This window comes from Oncorhynchus nerka, linkage group LG6 (genome assembly GCF_034236695.1).
Source record: "Oncorhynchus nerka isolate Pitt River linkage group LG6, Oner_Uvic_2.0, whole genome shotgun sequence".
Taxonomy (NCBI): Eukaryota; Metazoa; Chordata; class Actinopteri; order Salmoniformes; family Salmonidae; genus Oncorhynchus; species Oncorhynchus nerka.
In genome coordinates, this window is record NC_088401.1 from 60,041,265 (window position 1) to 60,059,347 (window position 18,083).

Here is an 18,083-nt window from a genome sequence, read left to right on the forward strand (position 1 = left end):
AATCTTACTTGTTTGTAGGTGACCAAATACTTATTTTCCACCATAATTTGCAAATAAATTCATTTAAAATCCTACAATGTGATTTTCTGGATTTTTTTTTCTCATTTTGTCTGTCATAGTTGTCATAGTTTTTGGCTCACTGTACATGTAACTGCTAGGGATACAAACAATATTGAAAGCAGGTGCTTCCAACCAGGTGTGGTTTTTGAATTTCACTGAACAAAAATATAAACATGCAACAATTAGTTACAAAACTGAGTTACAGTTCATATAAGGAAATCAGTCAATTGTAATAAATGTTATGGATTTCACACGACTGGGAATACAGATAGGTATCTGTGACCAACAGATGCATAAAACAAAAACAAGTTAGGGGCGTGGTTCAGAAAACCAGTCAATATCTGGTGTGACCACCATTTGCCTCATGCAGCACAACACATCTCCTTCACATAGAGTTTATCAGACTGTTGATTGGTGCCTGGAATGTTGTCCCACTCCTCTTCAATGGCTGTGCAAAGTAGCTGGATATTGGCGGGAACTGGAACACGCTGTCGTGAAGTAGCTGGATATTGGCGGGAACTGGAACACACTGTCTTACACTTCGATACAGAGCATCCAAAACATGCTCAATGGGTGACATGTTTGGTGAGTATGCAGGCCATGGAAGACCTGGGACATTTTCAGCTTCCAGGAATTGTGTACAGATTCTTTTGCCATGGGGCCGTGCATTATCATGCTGAAACATGAGGTGATGGCGGCAGACGAATGGCACGACAATGGCCTCAGGATCTCGTGCATTCAAATCGATAAAGTGCCATTTTGTTTGTTGTCCATAGCTTATGCCTGCCCATACCATACCACCACTGCCACCATGGGCACTGTTCACAACGTTGACATCAGCAAACCACTCGCCCACACAACGCCATACACACTATCTGCCATCTGCACGGTACAGTTGAAACCGAGATTCATCCATGAAGAGCACACTACTCCAGCGTGCCAGTGGACATCAAAGGTGAGCATTTGCCCACTGAAGTCGGTTACGATGTCAAACTGCAGTCAGGTCAAGACCCTGGTGAGGTCGACGAGCACACAGATGAGTTTCCCTGAGAAGGTTACTGACAGTTTGTGCAGAAATTATTTGGTTGTGCAAACCCACAGGCTGGTCTAAGACGTTCCCAGGGGGGAGGAAGATGGATGTGGAGGTCCCAGGCTGGCGTGGTTACATATGGTCTGCGGTTGTGAGTAGGGCACTGGCGGTCACGAAATTTAGTCTGCCTGTGTTTGACAAGCAAAGAACTGTCGGCTTCACGCTAATTGACCATTAATTAACATAAACACATTTAGCATTTCCTGGCTTCCACCGTGCCAACAAGCCACTGATGCTGACATTTGGAACATCTACATTTTAAAAAGTCTAATACATCCATGTAATATAGCCTAAGCCTTCACAATAAATCCATTATTTATTTTAGACATGTCTAAGAAGCATGATATGAAGAAAATGCTGTCTATTTCAGAAGAACAGAATAGCATACTCTGAGTTGTCGTTATGTTAGGTCCTGATCTGGCTATGCCAAATGGCAGTGGTCTACACTAGTTCATTAAGCAGACAACATTTGCTTAGAATTCCATGGCATTATTTTATAGTATGAAGAACACAATTGAACAAAACTGAATAAAATAGAAAGGATATTTTCTCCAAACGATTTAAGGTAGTGCGCACATATTCTGCGTTGAGCGGTTAACAAATAAATAGGTATTCCTATATACTTAATTTGGAGTTGTAACTTGTTGTTCCCCAAACGCTGGGCTATATGTTTAGATTTTTAATACATTGTAAGGCTGCATGATGTGACTCTAATGATGATTTGAAAAAGTTTGAAGGCATGAGCTCTGCTTCGTTTTTTTGCGCAGGCTGTACACACTACATCAGTAACTCATTCACAATTTGACAAGCACTTGATAATACCTAGAATTTCACGGAGGCATCCCTTTTGTGTGGCCGCAATGCACCCTAAAGAAATGCATGCCTTTTGCAGCCAGTGGCTGATGTCCCTTCTCCCTGAGTGCTGCGCGCTCCTTCACGTGATAGGGTCTTTCTCACAGGCTTCAAATGAAGACGGACACATCCGGAACGCAACTACGCGCGTCCTGATCCAATTCCGACCGAGGAGCATATTGAAGATGTTGGAAGAACTCTCCACATTTACTTTTCATCAGCCAACAAGATGAGTAGGCCTAACAAACAGCAAAAGCACTAGCCTATGTCAATCTACTATCCCCCATAGTACAAAGGTGGACCTATTCTATTCTGTGCGAGAAATAACTATTCCAAGCATAGTCTGGGACAGCTGTGGGATGCGATAGATCCCAAATGAATTCAACCACTCGCATTAAAAAAACGTTTTTACGCAATGTGGCTAACTTAACAGATCAGAACGTTTAGCTTAAAATGTTGATAAACTATTAGGCTATTTCTTCACATTATAAGCGCATAAATGCAGAAAACACTATTATCAAAAGTGACTGCAAATGCAGTTATGCCAGTAATGCTTTTATTATAAAGATGCATTTGTATGGGGAAAATGTTCTTCCCCAAACTTGAAATTCACAGGCTGGTTGTGTTTGCCAGTTAGGCTCTACATCCCTTGTAAAGCTGTTTAATGTGCTTAATTTTAAGTTATTTGGCCACTTTAGTTGTGATACAAACCTTATTAAAACATAAGCCTATGGGCTAGGCTACATGAAGTGTACGGCTATGATTAGAAAAAGTCGTCAAAAAATATATTTTTCCTATGCTGGGCATTATTCACAAGTGATAATATACACTGCTCAAAAAAAATAAAGGGAACACTAAAATAACACATCCTAGATCTGAATGAATGAAATATTCTTATTAAATACTTTTTTCTTTACATAGTTCAAAAAAATAAAGGGAACACTTAAACAACACAATGTAACTCCAAGTCAATCACACTTCTGTGAAATCAAACTGTCCACTTAAGAGGCAACAGTGATTGACAATAAATTTCACATGCTGTTGTGCAAATGGAATAGACAACAGGTGGAAATGATAGGCAATTAGCAAGACACCCCCAATAAAGGAGTGGTTCTGCAGGTGGTGATCACTGACCACTTCTCAGTTCCTATGCTTCCTGGCTGATGTTTTGGTCACTTTTGAATGCTGGCGGTGCTTTCACTCTACTGGTAGCATGAGACGGAGTCTACAACCCACACAAGTGGCTCAGGTAGTGCAGCTAATCCAGGATGGCACATCAATGCAAGCTGTGGCAAGAAGGTTTGCTGTGTCTGTCAGCGTAGTGTCCAGAGCATGGAGGCGCTACCAGGAGACAGGCCAGTACATCAGGAGACGTGGAGGAGGCCGTAGGAGGGCAACAACCCAGCAGCAAGACCGCTACCTCCGCCTTTGTGCAAGGAGGAGCAGGAGGAGCACTGCCAGAGCCCTGCAAAATGACCTCCAGCAGGCCACAAATGTGCATGTGTCTGCTCAAACGGTCAGAAACAGACTCCATGAGGATGGTATGAGGGCCCGACGTCCACAGGTGGGGGTTGTGCTTACAGGCCAACACCGTGCAGGACGTTTGGCATTTGCTAGAGAAAACCAAGATTGGCAAATTCGCCACTGGCGCCCTGTGCTCTTCGCGGATGAAAGCAGGTTCACACTGAGCACATGTGACAGACGTGACAGTCTGGAGAACATTCTGCTGCCTGCAACATCCTCCAGCATGACCGGTTTGGCAGTGGGTCAATCATGGTGTTGGGTGGCATTTCTTTGGGGGGCCGCACAGCCCTCCATGTGCTCGCCAGAGGTAGCCTGACTGCCATTAGGTACCTAGATGAGATCCTCAGACCCATTGTGAGAACATATGCTGGTGCGGTTGGCCCTGGGTTCCTCCTAATGCAAGACAATGCTAGACCTCATGTGGCTGGAGTGTGTCAGTGTAACGGATGTGAAATGGCTAGCCAGTTAGCGGTGCGCCCTAGTGGCTTTTCAATCGGTGACGTCACTTGCTCTGAGACCTTGAAGTAGTTGCGGCTTTTGTGGAGCGATGGGTAACGATGCTTCGTAGGTGACTGTTGTTGATGTGTGCAGAGGGTCCCTGGTTCGCGCCCGGGTATGGGCGAGGGGACGGTCTAAAGTTATACTGTTACATCAGCAGTTCCTGCAAGAGGAAGGCATTGATGCTATGGACTGGCCCGCCCGTTCCCCAGACCCGAATCCAATTGAGCACATCTGGGACATTTTACATTTACATTTAAGTCATTTAGCAGACGCTCTTATCCAGAGCGACTTACAAATTGGTGCATTCACCTTATGACATCCAGTGGAACAGTAGTGCATCTAAATCTTTTAAGGGGGGGGTGAGAGGGATTACTTTATCCTATCCTAGGTATTCCTTAAAGAGGTGGGGTTTCAGGTGTCTCCGGAAGGTGGTGATTGACTCCGCTGTCCTGGCGTCGTGAGGAGTTTGTTCCACCATTGGGGGCCAGAGCAGCGAACAGTTTTGACTGGGCTGAGCGGGAACTGTACTTCCTCAGTGGTAGGGAGGCGAGCAGGCCAGAGGTGGATGAACGCAGTGCCCTTGTTTGGGTGTAGGGCCTGATCAGAGCCTGGAGGTACTGAGGTGCCGTTCCCCTCACAGCTCCGTAGGCAAGCACCATGGTCTTGTAGCGGATGCGAGCTTCAACTGGAAGCCAGTGGAGAGAGCGGAGGAGCGGGGTGACGTGAGAGAACTTGGGAAGGTTGAACACCAGACGGGCTGCGGCGTTCTGGATGAGTTGTAGGGGTTTAATGGCACAGGCAGGAGCCCAGCCAACAGCGAGTTGCAGTAATCCAGACGGGAGATGACAAGTGCCTGGATTAGGACCTGCGCCGCTTCCTGTGTGAGGCAGGGTCGTACTCTGCGGATGTTGTAGAGCATGAACCTACAGGAACGGGCCACCGCCTTGATGTTAGTTGAGAACGACAGGGTGTTGTCCAGGATCACGCCAAGGTTCTTAGCGCTCTGGGAGGAGGACACAATGGAGTTGTCAACCGTGATGGCGAGATCATGGAACGGGCAGTTCTTTCCCCGGGAGGAAGAGCAGCTCCGTCTTGCCGAGGTTCAGCTTGAGGTGATGATCCGTCATCCACACTGATATGTCTGCCAGACATGCAGAGATGCGATTCGCCACCTGGTCATCAGAAGGGGGAAAGGAGAAGATTAATTGTGTGTCGTCTGCATAGCAATGATAGGAGAGACCATGTGAGGTTATGACAGAGCCAAGTGACTTGGTGTATAGCGAGAATAGGAGAGGGCCTAGAACAGAGCCCTGGGGGACACCAGTGGTGAGAGCACGTGGTGTGGAGACGGATTCTCGCCACGCCACCTGGTAGGAGCGACCTGTCAGGTAGGACGCAATCCAAGCGTGGGCCGCGCCGGAGATGCCCAACTCGGAGAGGGTGGAGAGGAGGATCTGATGGTTCACAGTATCGAAGGCAGCTGATAGGTCTAGAAGGATGATAGCAGAGGAGAGAGAGTTAGCTTTAGCAGTGCGGAGCGCCTCCATGATACAGAGAAGAGCAGTCTCAGTTGAATGACATCATGTCTTGCTCCATCCACCAACGCCACGTTGCACCACAGACTGTCCAGGAGTTGGCGGATGCTTTAGCCCAGGTCTGGGAGGAGATCCCTCAGGAGACCATCCGTCACCTCATCAGGAGCATGCCCAGGCGTTGTAGGGAGGTCATACAGGCACGTGGCGGCCACACACACTACTGAGCATCATTTTGACTTGTTTTAAGGACATTACATACCTTAACCTCTTGCTCCTACCTGGCACGCAGGCGTCCCATCTAGAGCTCTGGAAATGCAAATGTGCTACGCTAAATGCTAATAGTATTAGTTAAAACTCAAACGTTCATTAAAATACACATGCAGGGTATTGAATTAAAGCTACACTCGTTGTGAATCCAGGCAACAAGTCAGATTTTTAAAATGCTTTTCGGCGAAAGCATGAGAAGCTATTATCTGATAGCATGTAACACCCCAAAAGACCCGCAGGGGACGTAAACAAAATAATTAGCATATTCTGCGCTAGACAAACCGCACAATAAAATATAAAACATTCATTACCTTTGACAATCTTCTTTGTTGGCACTCCTAGATGTCCCATAATCACTATTGGGTCTTTTTTTCGATTAAATCGGTCCATATATAGCCTAGATATCGTTCTATGTAGACTGTGTGATAAACGGAAAAAAATAGCGTTTCATAATGTAACGTCATTTTTTAAAATTCAAAAAGGCGACGATAAACTTTCACAAAACACTTCGAAATACTTTTGTAATGCAACTTTAGGTATTAGTACACGTTAAGGGAAGATTTCGGCAGTAGCTGTATGGTTAGTGAGAAAGTCCATATTGCAAATGTACGGTCCCTTACTAGACGTCCGAAATCGTTTGTAAAATTTGCAGACGGCGTCGGGCCGAGCGGCAGGGCCGGACCTACCAGGAAGTCATTACATTTACATTTACATTTAAGTCATTTAGCAGACGCTCTTATCCAGAGCGACTTACAAATTGGTGCATTCACCTTATGACCTCCAGTGGAACAGTAGTGCATCTAAATCTTTTCAGGGGGAGGGGGGGTGAGAGGGATTACTTTATCCTATCCTAAGTCATCAAATGAACTTTGTCGGACATTCGGTTTCCGTTTTACAAAAATAATAAGATTTTGGTCATTTTTCCGCTGTCCCGGAAATTCCCACAAGAGGGCATAAGCAATCATATTGCTATTGGACAAAACATCACGATTCACGACGGGGCCTTATCTCGAAAACTGAAAATATTTCGAAGCCGAAACTCGGTGAGCGTAGGGGCGGCATAATGGGCAGTTGGCCCCGAACAAGATGGCGTCTAGGCCTCAACGGTTTTTGAGTTATGGCCATTTATCTGGGATTAAAGGTCCAAAATGAAAATAGAGAAATTATTTTTCCACTTCACGTCAAAGTCAAGGAGCCTCCGGTGTCAATAAAAAAAGAACCAGCCATTTATCTATCGTCATTTAAGAGAAATCGTACAACGACAGATTCGTGATGTTCACGGATAGGTGTTTTTTTTTTCAACGGTTACAGATCCAGTTGCAGGGTGTTCTTACGAATCTTTTTAAAGTGTGCTGCGGAGCTCTGCGAGATTTCTGTGATTTTCTATGATTTTCTGAAATAACACACACTCACTAAACCCTCCGTAAATAACTCAGTTCTTAACGTAAAGACTTAAAACTCAGGATTCTGTAAAGGCATACCCCAATCAGGATATGAGTTTATTTATAGCTTCCTGTGCCAACCGGAAGTGCCTTAAATGGTGTCACAGTGGCAGTTTCCAAGGGTTAAAAAGGTCAGATCTTTTCAAAACTTCATATGTGTGATTAGGCAACCCCCATAAACTGTAAGTCAGTCATTTCTCCCAACAGATGTCAAAGAAAAGCTCTCTCTCACACACACACACACACAGAAACACAAACACAGCAAGGATGGAGTGACAAAGTGCGGTGCTTAAAGACACACAAAGCCTACAATGGCATTTCCATATTCTCTAGGCCGTGCCGAGTTCAACAAGATGCCCCACTTGACCATAGCTCGCTCGGTCTAAGCACAGCGACCATGAGAAAAAGTAGGCCCAAAATTAAGCCTAGCCCTAAATGTCATTTGTTTTGGGTGACAGTGAGAGAACTGTTAGGGTGAGAAGCACAATTCGACCTCAGGTACGTTCCTAAGGTCCTCCCGATCCGTGCGAGCCTAACCTTGACCATGTGGCATTAACCCTTAACAGTTAAAAGAAGGTGTTTACATCAAACAGTTTGCATTGACTTCTCTCCCCATAGGAATACATTGCCTGCACCTCTAAATTCAACCTGAAGCCTATGTGGGTTATGAATGCCTAATGAACCTATCTTCTATGACAGTCCATCAGACCACTATGAGGTCTACCTGTGTCGATTCTAAGCTTCCTGGAGCAACCGGAAGTGGTTAAATTGACCCAAAAGGAGTTTTGATGTACATAACCTTCAAAGGTGAAAATGACTGCATTCAACACTGTGTAGATCGTAGATCAGTCAATTCTTAACTTAAAGACTTCAAACTCAGGATTCTGTAAGTGTTTATGTCAATCAAGACATGTGTTTACTTATAGCTTCCTGTGCCAACCGGAAGTGCCTTTAATTGGGTCACACTGTCTGTTTTGAAGGGTTAGAAAAGTCAGATCTCTCCAAAACTTCATATGTGTGACTAGGTAACCCTCCTAAACTGTAAATCAGTCATTTCTCCCAGCAGATGTCAAAGAAAAGCTCTCACACACACACACAGCAAGGATGGAGTGATAAAGTGCAGTGCTCAAAGACACAAAGAGCAGGCAATGGCATAAACATAATCTCTAGGCCGTGCCGAGTTCAACGAGATATCCCGCTTGACCGTAGCTCGCTCGGTCTAAGCGCAGCGACCATTAGAAAAGTAGGCCCAAAATGAAGCCTGCCCCACAACGTCATTTGCTTTTGGGTGACAGTGAGAGAACCGTTAGGGTGAGAAGCACAATTCGACCTCAGGTATGTTCCTAAGGACCTTCCGATCTGTGGAAGCCTAACCATGACCGTGTGGCGTTAACCCTTAATAGTTAAAAGAAGGTGTTTACTTCAAAGAGTTTGCATTGACTTCTCTCCCCATAGGAATACATTGCCTGCACCCCTAAATTCAACCTGAAGCCTATATGGGTTATGAATGCCGTATGAACCTGTCTTTGGTAATAGTCCATCAGGCCAGTATGAGGTCTACCTGTGTTGATTCTAAGCTTCCTGGACCAACCGGAAGTGGTTAAAATCACCCTAAAAGTGTATATCCATACCCTGCCTACAGTTTGATAGACATAGTGCATTCAACCCTGTGTAAATCAGTCAATTCTTAACGTAAAGACTTAAAACTCAGGATTCTGTAAAAGCATACCCCAGTGAGGATATGTGTTGACTTATAGCTTCCTGTGCCAACCGGAAGTGCCATAATTGGTGTCTCAGGGGCTGTTTCGAGGGGTTAAAAAAGTCAGATCTTTCCAAAACTTCATATGTGTGATTAGGCAACCCCCATGAACTGTAAATCAGTCATTTTTCCCATAAAATTTCAAGGGAAAACTAAATCACACAGACACACAACTTGTAAGGAGGGACGTATTGGGGTGTGTAGAGACTGACAGTGCCTGCAATAGTTAGCTTTGTTCGAGCTAAAAAAGAACCGTCAGACCTAGAGTTCCAAAACTTTAGAAACCTGTTCTAGACCTCAGGTCGATAGTGCGTGGTGAGTTGGGTGGCTCTAGAAGGTTCTCGGACCTAGAAACAGCCTCGTACATTTGCAATGACTTCAATTCATTTTGACCATTACGAAAATGGCGACATTTAGAAATGTCTCAGAGACACAAGACTAGGTGCATTGAAACCGGCTCGGCCCATAGAGACGGACCCCAACGTTTCTGTCCGATAGCTCATTCAAGGACCCCATAGCAAGGCATGGAAAAACGTGGATTTTCAGCACCAATTAGGGTTTTACTCGGGCACCGAAGGACCTATCGAGCCGAAACTCAGGATTCGGGGTCGCCTCACATAGGCCTTCACATAATGTCCGACCTGGACCCGCAGCTAGAACGTAACTATGTGTTTTACGTTTTTATTATGTTTTAAACTAAAGGCGCTGTGAATTATGGGCCTGCTCTGACATATGTGATAGTTGGCTTCTAAATGAGTTGGAAAAAGTGGGTTTGGTGTCAATTGGTATCAGTTTGGTGTCAGAATGACATCTAATTGACTGATGGACACTGACTTGCTAGTTGACTTTTGTACATTAGCAATATGTTTAAACGGAGAGGGACCATCACCAAAATGGCATTCTGAAATCAACACAAAAAATGGCATCACCATAGTCTCCAGACTGTGCCGAGTTCAACGAGACACCCCGCTTGACCGTAGCTCGCTCTGAGTGCAGTGACCTTGAAGAAAAGCAGAACCAAAATGAAGCCTGGCCCTCAATGTCATTTGCTTTTGGGTGACTGTGAGAGAACTGTTAGGGTGAGAAGCACAATTCGACCTCAGGTACGTTCCTAAGGTCCTCCCGATCCGTGCAAGCCTAACCTTGACCCTGTGGCATTAACCCTTAACAGTTAAAAGAAGGTGTTTACATCAAAGAGTTTGCATTGACTTCTCTCCCCATAGGAATACATTGCCTGCACCCCTAAATTCAACCTGAAGCCTATGTGGGTTATGAATGTCGTATGAACCTGTCTTCGATGACAGTCCATCAGGCCACTATGAGGTCTACCTGTGTTGATTCTAAGCTTCCTGGACCAACCGGAAGTGGTTAAAATCACCCTAAAAGTGTTTATCCATACCCTGCCTGCAGTTTGATAGACATAGTGCATTCAACCCTGTGTAAATCAGTCAATTCTTAACGTAAGGACTTAAAACTCAGGATTCTGTAAAAACATACCCCAGTGAGGATATGTGTTGACTTATAGCTTCCTGTGCCAACCGGAAGTGCCATAATTGGTGTCTCTTGGGCTGTTTCGAGGGGTTAAAAAAGTCAGATCTTTCCAAAACTTCATATATGTGATTAGGCAACCCCCATGAACTGTAAATCAGTCAATCACCCATTGGGGTGCGTAGAGACATACACTGCCTGCATTAGTTAACCTTGTTGGAACTTTTAAAGAACCGTCGGACCTAGAGTTCCGAAACTTTAGAATCCTGTTCTAGACCTCAGGTCGATAGTGCGTGGTGAGTTACGTGGCTCTAGACGGTTCTTGGACCAAGAAACAGCTTCGTACATTTGCAATGACTTCAATTCATTTTGACCATTACGAAAATGGCGACATTTAGAAATGTCTCAGAGACACAAGACTAGGTGCATTGCGACCGTCTCGGCCCATATAGACAGACCCCAACGTTTCGGTCCGATAGCTCATTCAAGGACCCCGTAGCAGGTCATAGAAAAAAGTTGATTTTCAGCACCAATTAGGGTTTTGCTCGGACACCAAATGACCGATCGAGCCGAAACTTGGGATTCGGGGTCGCCTCAGCTAGGCCTACACGTAACATAAGAAATGGACCCGCAGCTAGAACGTAACTATGTGTTTTATGTTTTTTTTATGGTTTGAACCGAAGGCGTTGTGAATTTTGGGCCAGCTCTGAAGTATGTGATAGTTGGCTACTAAACGAGTTGGAAAAAGTGGGTTTAGTGTCAGTTTGTATCAGTTTGGTGTCAGAATGATATCTAATTGACTGATGGACGATGACTTGCTGGTGACTCTTGTCCATTTGCAATATGTTTAAACAGTGAGGTACCATCACCAAAAGTGACATTCTGAAATCAACCCTAACGAGCCATTGAGATGAACCAGAATCACTGCCCAGCCATCCCGAGTTCATCGGGCCAGTCAATTTCACATTCCTGCAGGATTTTTATAGCATGACAAATTCGTGATGGTACCTGCCCATTGAACCATATTGCAAATGCACAGTGACTTTGCAAAAGTAAGAAAACATAAACAAATGGACATAATGAAATCACCTTATTTTTATTTTTGGGTTACCAGTTGCACAACAATGCACGTGCATTTGCAATATGATTCTATAGTGAAAAAACATCACCTAATGGACATTCTGAAATCAACCCTAACGAGCGATTGAGATGAACCAGAATCACTGCCCAGCCATCACGAGTTCATCAGGCCAGTCAATTTCACATTCCTGCAGGATTTTTATAGCATGACAAATTCGTGATGGTACCTGCCCATTGAACCATATTGCAAATGCACAGTGACTTTGCAAAAGTGAGAAAACATAAACAAATGGACATGATGAAATCAACACAACGAGTGATGGAAAGGTATAACTGTCACTGCTCGGCCATCCTGTGTTCATCAGGCCAGTCAATTTTGCATTTTTGAGCATGTCAAATTTCATATGGTAAATGCCCATTAAAACATATTGCAAATGCACGTGCATTTACAATATGATTCTATAGTGAAAAAACATCACCAAATGGACATGATGAAATCAACACAACGAGTGATGGAAAGGAACAACTATCACTGCCCGGCCATCCTGTGTTCCCATAGCGGGCATTAATATCAGAATGACCGGTAAAATGCATTTACAACCGTATTTTTATTTTTGGGTTACCAGTTGCACAACAATGCACGTGCATTTGCAATATGATTCTATAGTGAAAAAACATCACCAAATGGACATGATGAAATCAACAAAACGAGTGATGAAAAGGAACAACTATCACTGCCAGGCCATCCTGTGTTCATCAGGCCAGTCAATTTTGCATTTCTGCAGGATTTTTGAGCATGGTAAATGCCAATTGAACCATATTGCAAATGCACGTGCACTTGCAATATGATTGTATAGTGAAAAAACATCACCAAATGGACATGATGAAATCAACACAACGAGTGATGGAAAGGTACAACTATCACTGCTCGGCCATCCTGTGTTCATCAGGCCAGTCAATTTTGCATTTTTGAGCATGTCAAATTTCATATGGTAAATGCCAATTGAACCATATTGCAAATGCACGTGCACTTGCAATATGATTGTATAGTGAAAAAACATCACCAAATGGACATGATGAAATCAACACAACGAGTGATGGAAAGGAACAACTATCACTGCCCGGCCATCCTGTGTTCCCATAGCGGGCATTAATATCAGACTGACCGGTAAATGCATTTACAACCATATTTTTATTTTTGGGTTACCAGGTGCCTATTTTCAATCACCAGTTGCACAACAATGCGTATCCATCAGAATATTTTAAACAGTCCATAAAGCACTCAGGATGGCCCCCATAGATAGAGGGCCGTAGTAGGGTACTCCCATAGCGGGCATGGACAATAGGAGTCCCGGTAAATGCATTTACAACCATATTTTTATTTTTGGGTTACCAGTTGCACAACAATGCACGTGCATTTGCAATATGATTCTATAGTGAAAAGACATCACCAAATGGACATGATGAAGTCAACGCAACGAGTGATGGAAAGGTACAACTATCACTGCCCGGCCATCCCGAGTTCATCAGGCCAGTCAATTTTGCATTTCTGCAGGATTTTTGAGCATGTCAAATTTCTTATGGCATTTGGCCCCCAAAAAAAGTGACTTTGACTTTTGACTTCCTATGAAATCATATTGTAAATGGACAAATCATATTCCTTATGCACAAGTAAAAATAAATAATAATAATGATAATACAATACAACTAAAGTATGTTGATACAGTTCTTATACGTGTGTAATTGACACAAAATTTGAAAGAATTTCGAAAAACGGTCCAGAAAGCACTTTTTGGGTGTGTGAAGTTTTTTACAAAATTTTGACATTTTTGACTTTTGACTTTTGACTTCCTATGAAATCATATTGAAAATGGACAAAACATATTACTTATGCGCATGTAAAAAATAAATTAAAAAAATGATAATAAAATTGGACAAAAGTATATTCATACAGTTCTTACACATGTGTAATTGACAAAAAAATTGAAAGAATTTCGAAAAACGGTCCAGAAAGCACTTTTTTAAGGGGTGATAAGTTTTTGACAAAAAAAAACATTTTTTCAAAATTTTGCTTTTGGACGTTGACTTGGGTTACATTTCCAATATGAAAAACCACGGTGGAGCGGATTCGCCACCTGTTGAATTTTTAAAGTGTTACAACTGGCAATTGCCATATGGTATTTGCAATACACTTTGCATGAATCAACGCCGAATTGGGTGGTATTGGACAATGTGTATATGGTTTGTCCGATGCCAATGACTTCCCATTCATTTTTGTCCAATACAGGGGGGTCTTCCCTTACATCAAAGTTGGATCAGCCTGTAGTGTGGTTTTCCACTTTAATTTTGAGTGTGACTCCAAATCCAGACCTCCATGGGTTGATACATTTGATTTCCATTGATCATTTTTGTGTGATTTTGTTGTCAGCACATTCAACTATGTAAAGAAAAAAGTATTTAATAAGAATATTTCATTCATTCAGATCTAGGATGTGTTATTTTGGTGTTCCCTATATTTTTTGGAGCAGTGTATAAAATACTAATTCTGACCTTGCAAACATGTAAATAGCCAAGTGAATGAATGACATCAGAGTGAGCTGTGACAGTAATGTGTGTTGGCAGCGTGGTGCCTGACAGCATATCGGAGGCCCGGCTAACCTTCATGTTACCACTTCTCTGCATTTAGATTGATGCACAATCCTATCCCAGATCCCATTCATTATTATTACCCCCCCCCGGGTGCATTCATCATCCAGGACTGTCTGGAACACATACTGGCCGGAAGTGACAGGTTCGTCTGACGACTGCTAGCTACTAACTTTGGCTCCTTCCACAGAAAAAAGAGAAGGCCTCCACCATGAAGAAGAACAACGCCTATGCCGTGGCGGTGGCCAACTATGCGCCCAACATCACCAAGGACTCTGGGTTGTCCACCATCGCCAAGGGCGGCGCCGTTGAACCCAACATGGCGGTTGGCAAGGGTGGCAAAACGGACCCAAAGAAGACTTTCAACAGTGTGAGCAAAATTGATAGGATTTCCAGGATTATGTTCCCAGTCCTGTTTAGCAGCTTCAATTTAGTCTACTGGGCCACGTACCTAAACAGAGAACCGTATATAAAGGATATGGTGCCCTCAACCTAGAGGTCTCTCCCTCCTGCATAATACATCTGAATTACGGAACTAAAATACTTACCAAATATGACCAGTATCTGCTAACTCTTGGTTTGTTGGTACAAGACAGACAAGCCCTGGATTGCTTTCTCTCCCCCTCTGTCCTGTTTTTTCTACACCACATTCTGCAGTGCTTTTGGAAACAACTGCTTTTGTAAATATAGATGTATTTATAGTCCTGACTTGTGTGTTTGGTTATGTAAATCATTGAACAATACATTTATTTTATCTTATGGTTTTATTGACCAGTGATGTTTACATGTTTGAAAAATCTACGAAAGGAACCTTGAGATGTTTATTTGCAGAATCGAGAGATTTAAGTCAAAACATTCTTTTTTTTAATAGTTTAAAAAATATATTTCTTATGTTAACTTTTTTTTGTGGGCTAACAATTTAATTTTTCTCATTAACCAGGGATTTCTCATTTATGGTATGAAGTTCTTTTTCTATACAAGCCAATGCAAAAAAAGAGTAATCTTTTTTTTAATGCTTTTGTTGTATTGCAATGTAACTTATTATTGTTAAACAAAATATCAACATAAGCGAAACAAACCATACTGTGTAATAATGTTTCAAGTTGATTATTATCATTTTTTATATTTTTTACACATACTACGTCGAAGGCAGGTGCCATCTTCCTCACACAAAACAGCACTGAACTGTGCAGAAAGACCACGGGAAATACTGCAGCATGATAATCTGCTGCGCGGTTTATTTGGTAACCTTTCTTCTATGATATACATGTATTGGATAAGGCGATATTATGTGCCAGAGCATGACAATGCGTTACACACACACACGCTACTCAATCACTAGCAAGAGTTATCAAAACTCAGAACGACAGATTTTTACCTTGTCAGCTCAGGGATTCGATCTAGCAACCTTTCGGTTACTGGCCCAATGCTCTAACTACTAGGCTACCTGCCGCCCCGTATTGAGCACCTAGAACTGAATGCTAACTTGATAAGCTTCTGTAACTTCTTTTGTCATGAAAAATATATAGGTGAACTGCTTTTGAATCAGGGGTTGGAACCAAAATTAAAAACAAATGATATAAAAAGTCGCCCTGCAAAGACATGCTAAACTTTGGGAATAGTGCAGCGTTTTACAGCATTGCAACCATAGGAAAAAATACATTGATCACTTGATGTATTTTCTGTAAATGTTTTTGTTATTTATAACAGGATTTATTATGAAAGATTGCACAAATACTGCTATGTTGAAAATAATGTACAGTAACAGTCAAAAGTTTGGACAGACCTACTCATTCCAGCGTTTTTCATTATTTTGACTATTTTCTGCATTGTAGAATAATAGTGAAGACATCAAAACTATGAAATAACATATGGAATCATATAGTAACTTTTAAAAAAGTGTTAAACAAATCAAAATATATTTTATATTCTTCAAAGTAGCCAACCTTTTCATTGATGACAGCTTTGCACACTCTTGACATTCTCTCAACCATCTTCTTGAGGTAGTCACCTGGAATGCATTTCAATTAACAGGTGTGCCTTGTTAAAAGTGAATTTGTGGAATTTCTTTCCTTCTTAATGCGTTTGAGCCAATCAGTTGTGTTGTGACAAGGTAGGGTGGGTATACAGAAAATAGCCCTATTTGGTAAAAGACCAAGTCCAAATTATTATGTCAAGAACAGCTCAAATAAGCAAAGAGAAATGACAGTCCATAATTAATATAGGACATAAAGGTCAGTTAATCCGGAACATTTCAAGAACTTTGAACGTTTCTTCAAGTGCAGTTGCAAAAACCATCAAGCGCAATGATGAAACTGGTTATCATGAGGTACACCTCAGGAAAGGAAGACCCAGAGTTACCGTAGCGGCAGAGGATACATTCAGAGTTACCAGCCTCAGAAATTGCAGCCCAAATAAATGCTTAACAGAGTTCAAGTAACAGACACATCTCAACATCAACTGTTTAGAGGAGACTGCGTGAATCAGGTCTTCATGGTCGATTTGCTGCAAAGAAACCATTATAAAGGACACCAATAATAAGAAGAGACTTGCTTGGGCCAAGAAACATGAGCAATGGACATTAGACCGGTGGAAATCTGTCCTTCGGTCTGATGAGTCCAAATGTGAGATTTTTGGTTCCAACCGCCGAGTCTTTGTGAGACGCAAAATATGTGAACGGAGGATCTCTGCATCTGTGCTTCCCACCGTGAAGCATGGAGGAGGAGGTGTGATGGTGTGGGGTTGCTTTGCTGGTGACACGGTCTGTGATTTATTTAGAATTCAAGGCACACTTAACCAGCATGGCTACCACAGCATTCTGTAGCAATACACAATCCCATCTGGTTTGCGCTTAGTGGGACTAACATTTGTTTATCAACAGGACAATGACCCAACACACCTCCAGGCTGTGTAAGGGCTATTTGACCAAGGAGAGTGATGGAGTGCTGCATCAGCTGACCTGGCCTCCATAATCACCCGACCTCAACACAATTAAGATGGTTTGGGATGAGTTGGACCCCAGAGTAAAGGAAAAGCAGCCAACCAGTGCTCAGCATATGTGGAAACTCCTTCAACACTATTGGAAAAGGATTGCAGGTGAAGCTTGTTGAGAGAATGTCAAAACTGTGCAAAGCTGTCATCAAGGCAAAGGGTGGCTACTTCGAGGAATCTAAAGTTTAAAATGTATTTGTACTTGTTTAACACTTTTTTTGGTGACTGCATGATTCCATGTGAGTTAATTCATAGTTTTGATGTTTAAAATAAATACAACCTTGAATGAGTAGGTGTCCAAACTTTTGACTGGTACTGTATATTTAAAATAAATGCAATTTTAATAACATGTATATAAATATGTTAATGTCATTACCCAATAATCTGTAAAAAATAAATGTGGTATTGTGTGGGCAAATGCTTTAATACAGTGCATTCGGAAAGCATTAAGACCCCTTCACTTTTTCCACATTTTGTTATGTTACAGCCCTAATCTAAAATGGATTAAATACATTTATTCCTCTTCAATCTACACACAATACCCATAATGACAAAGTGAAAACAGGTGAATTTATTGCAAATAAAAAACAGAAACCTTATTTACATAATTATTCAGACCCTTTGCAATGAGCCTCGAAATTGAGATCAGTTGCATCCTGTTTCCATTGATCATCCTTGAGATGTTTCTAAAACTTGATTGGAGTCCACCTGTTGTCAAATCAATTGATTCGACATCATTTGGAAAGTCACACACCTGTCTATGTAAGGTCCCACAGTTTACAGTTCATGTCAGAGCAAATGGGTCAAAGGAATTGTCTGTAGAGCTCCGAGACAGTATTGTGTTGAGG

At 42.4% G+C, this 18,083-nt stretch overlaps 1 protein-coding gene across 1 annotated transcript in view; it reads left to right on the forward strand.

The window, feature by feature from the left end:
• Nucleotides 1–15,224, forward strand: part of LOC115130784 (gamma-aminobutyric acid receptor subunit alpha-2-like) — a 52,601-nt gene extending 37,377 nt beyond the window's left edge. Inside the window, exon 5 of the mRNA XM_029662230.2 lies at nt 14,435–15,224. Coding sequence (XP_029518090.2) covers nt 14,435–14,740 — 306 coding nt within the window. The 3' untranslated portion in view covers nt 14,741–15,224. The remainder of the gene's footprint in view (nt 1–14,434) is intronic.
• Nucleotides 15,225–18,083: the final 2,859 nt, after the last annotated feature.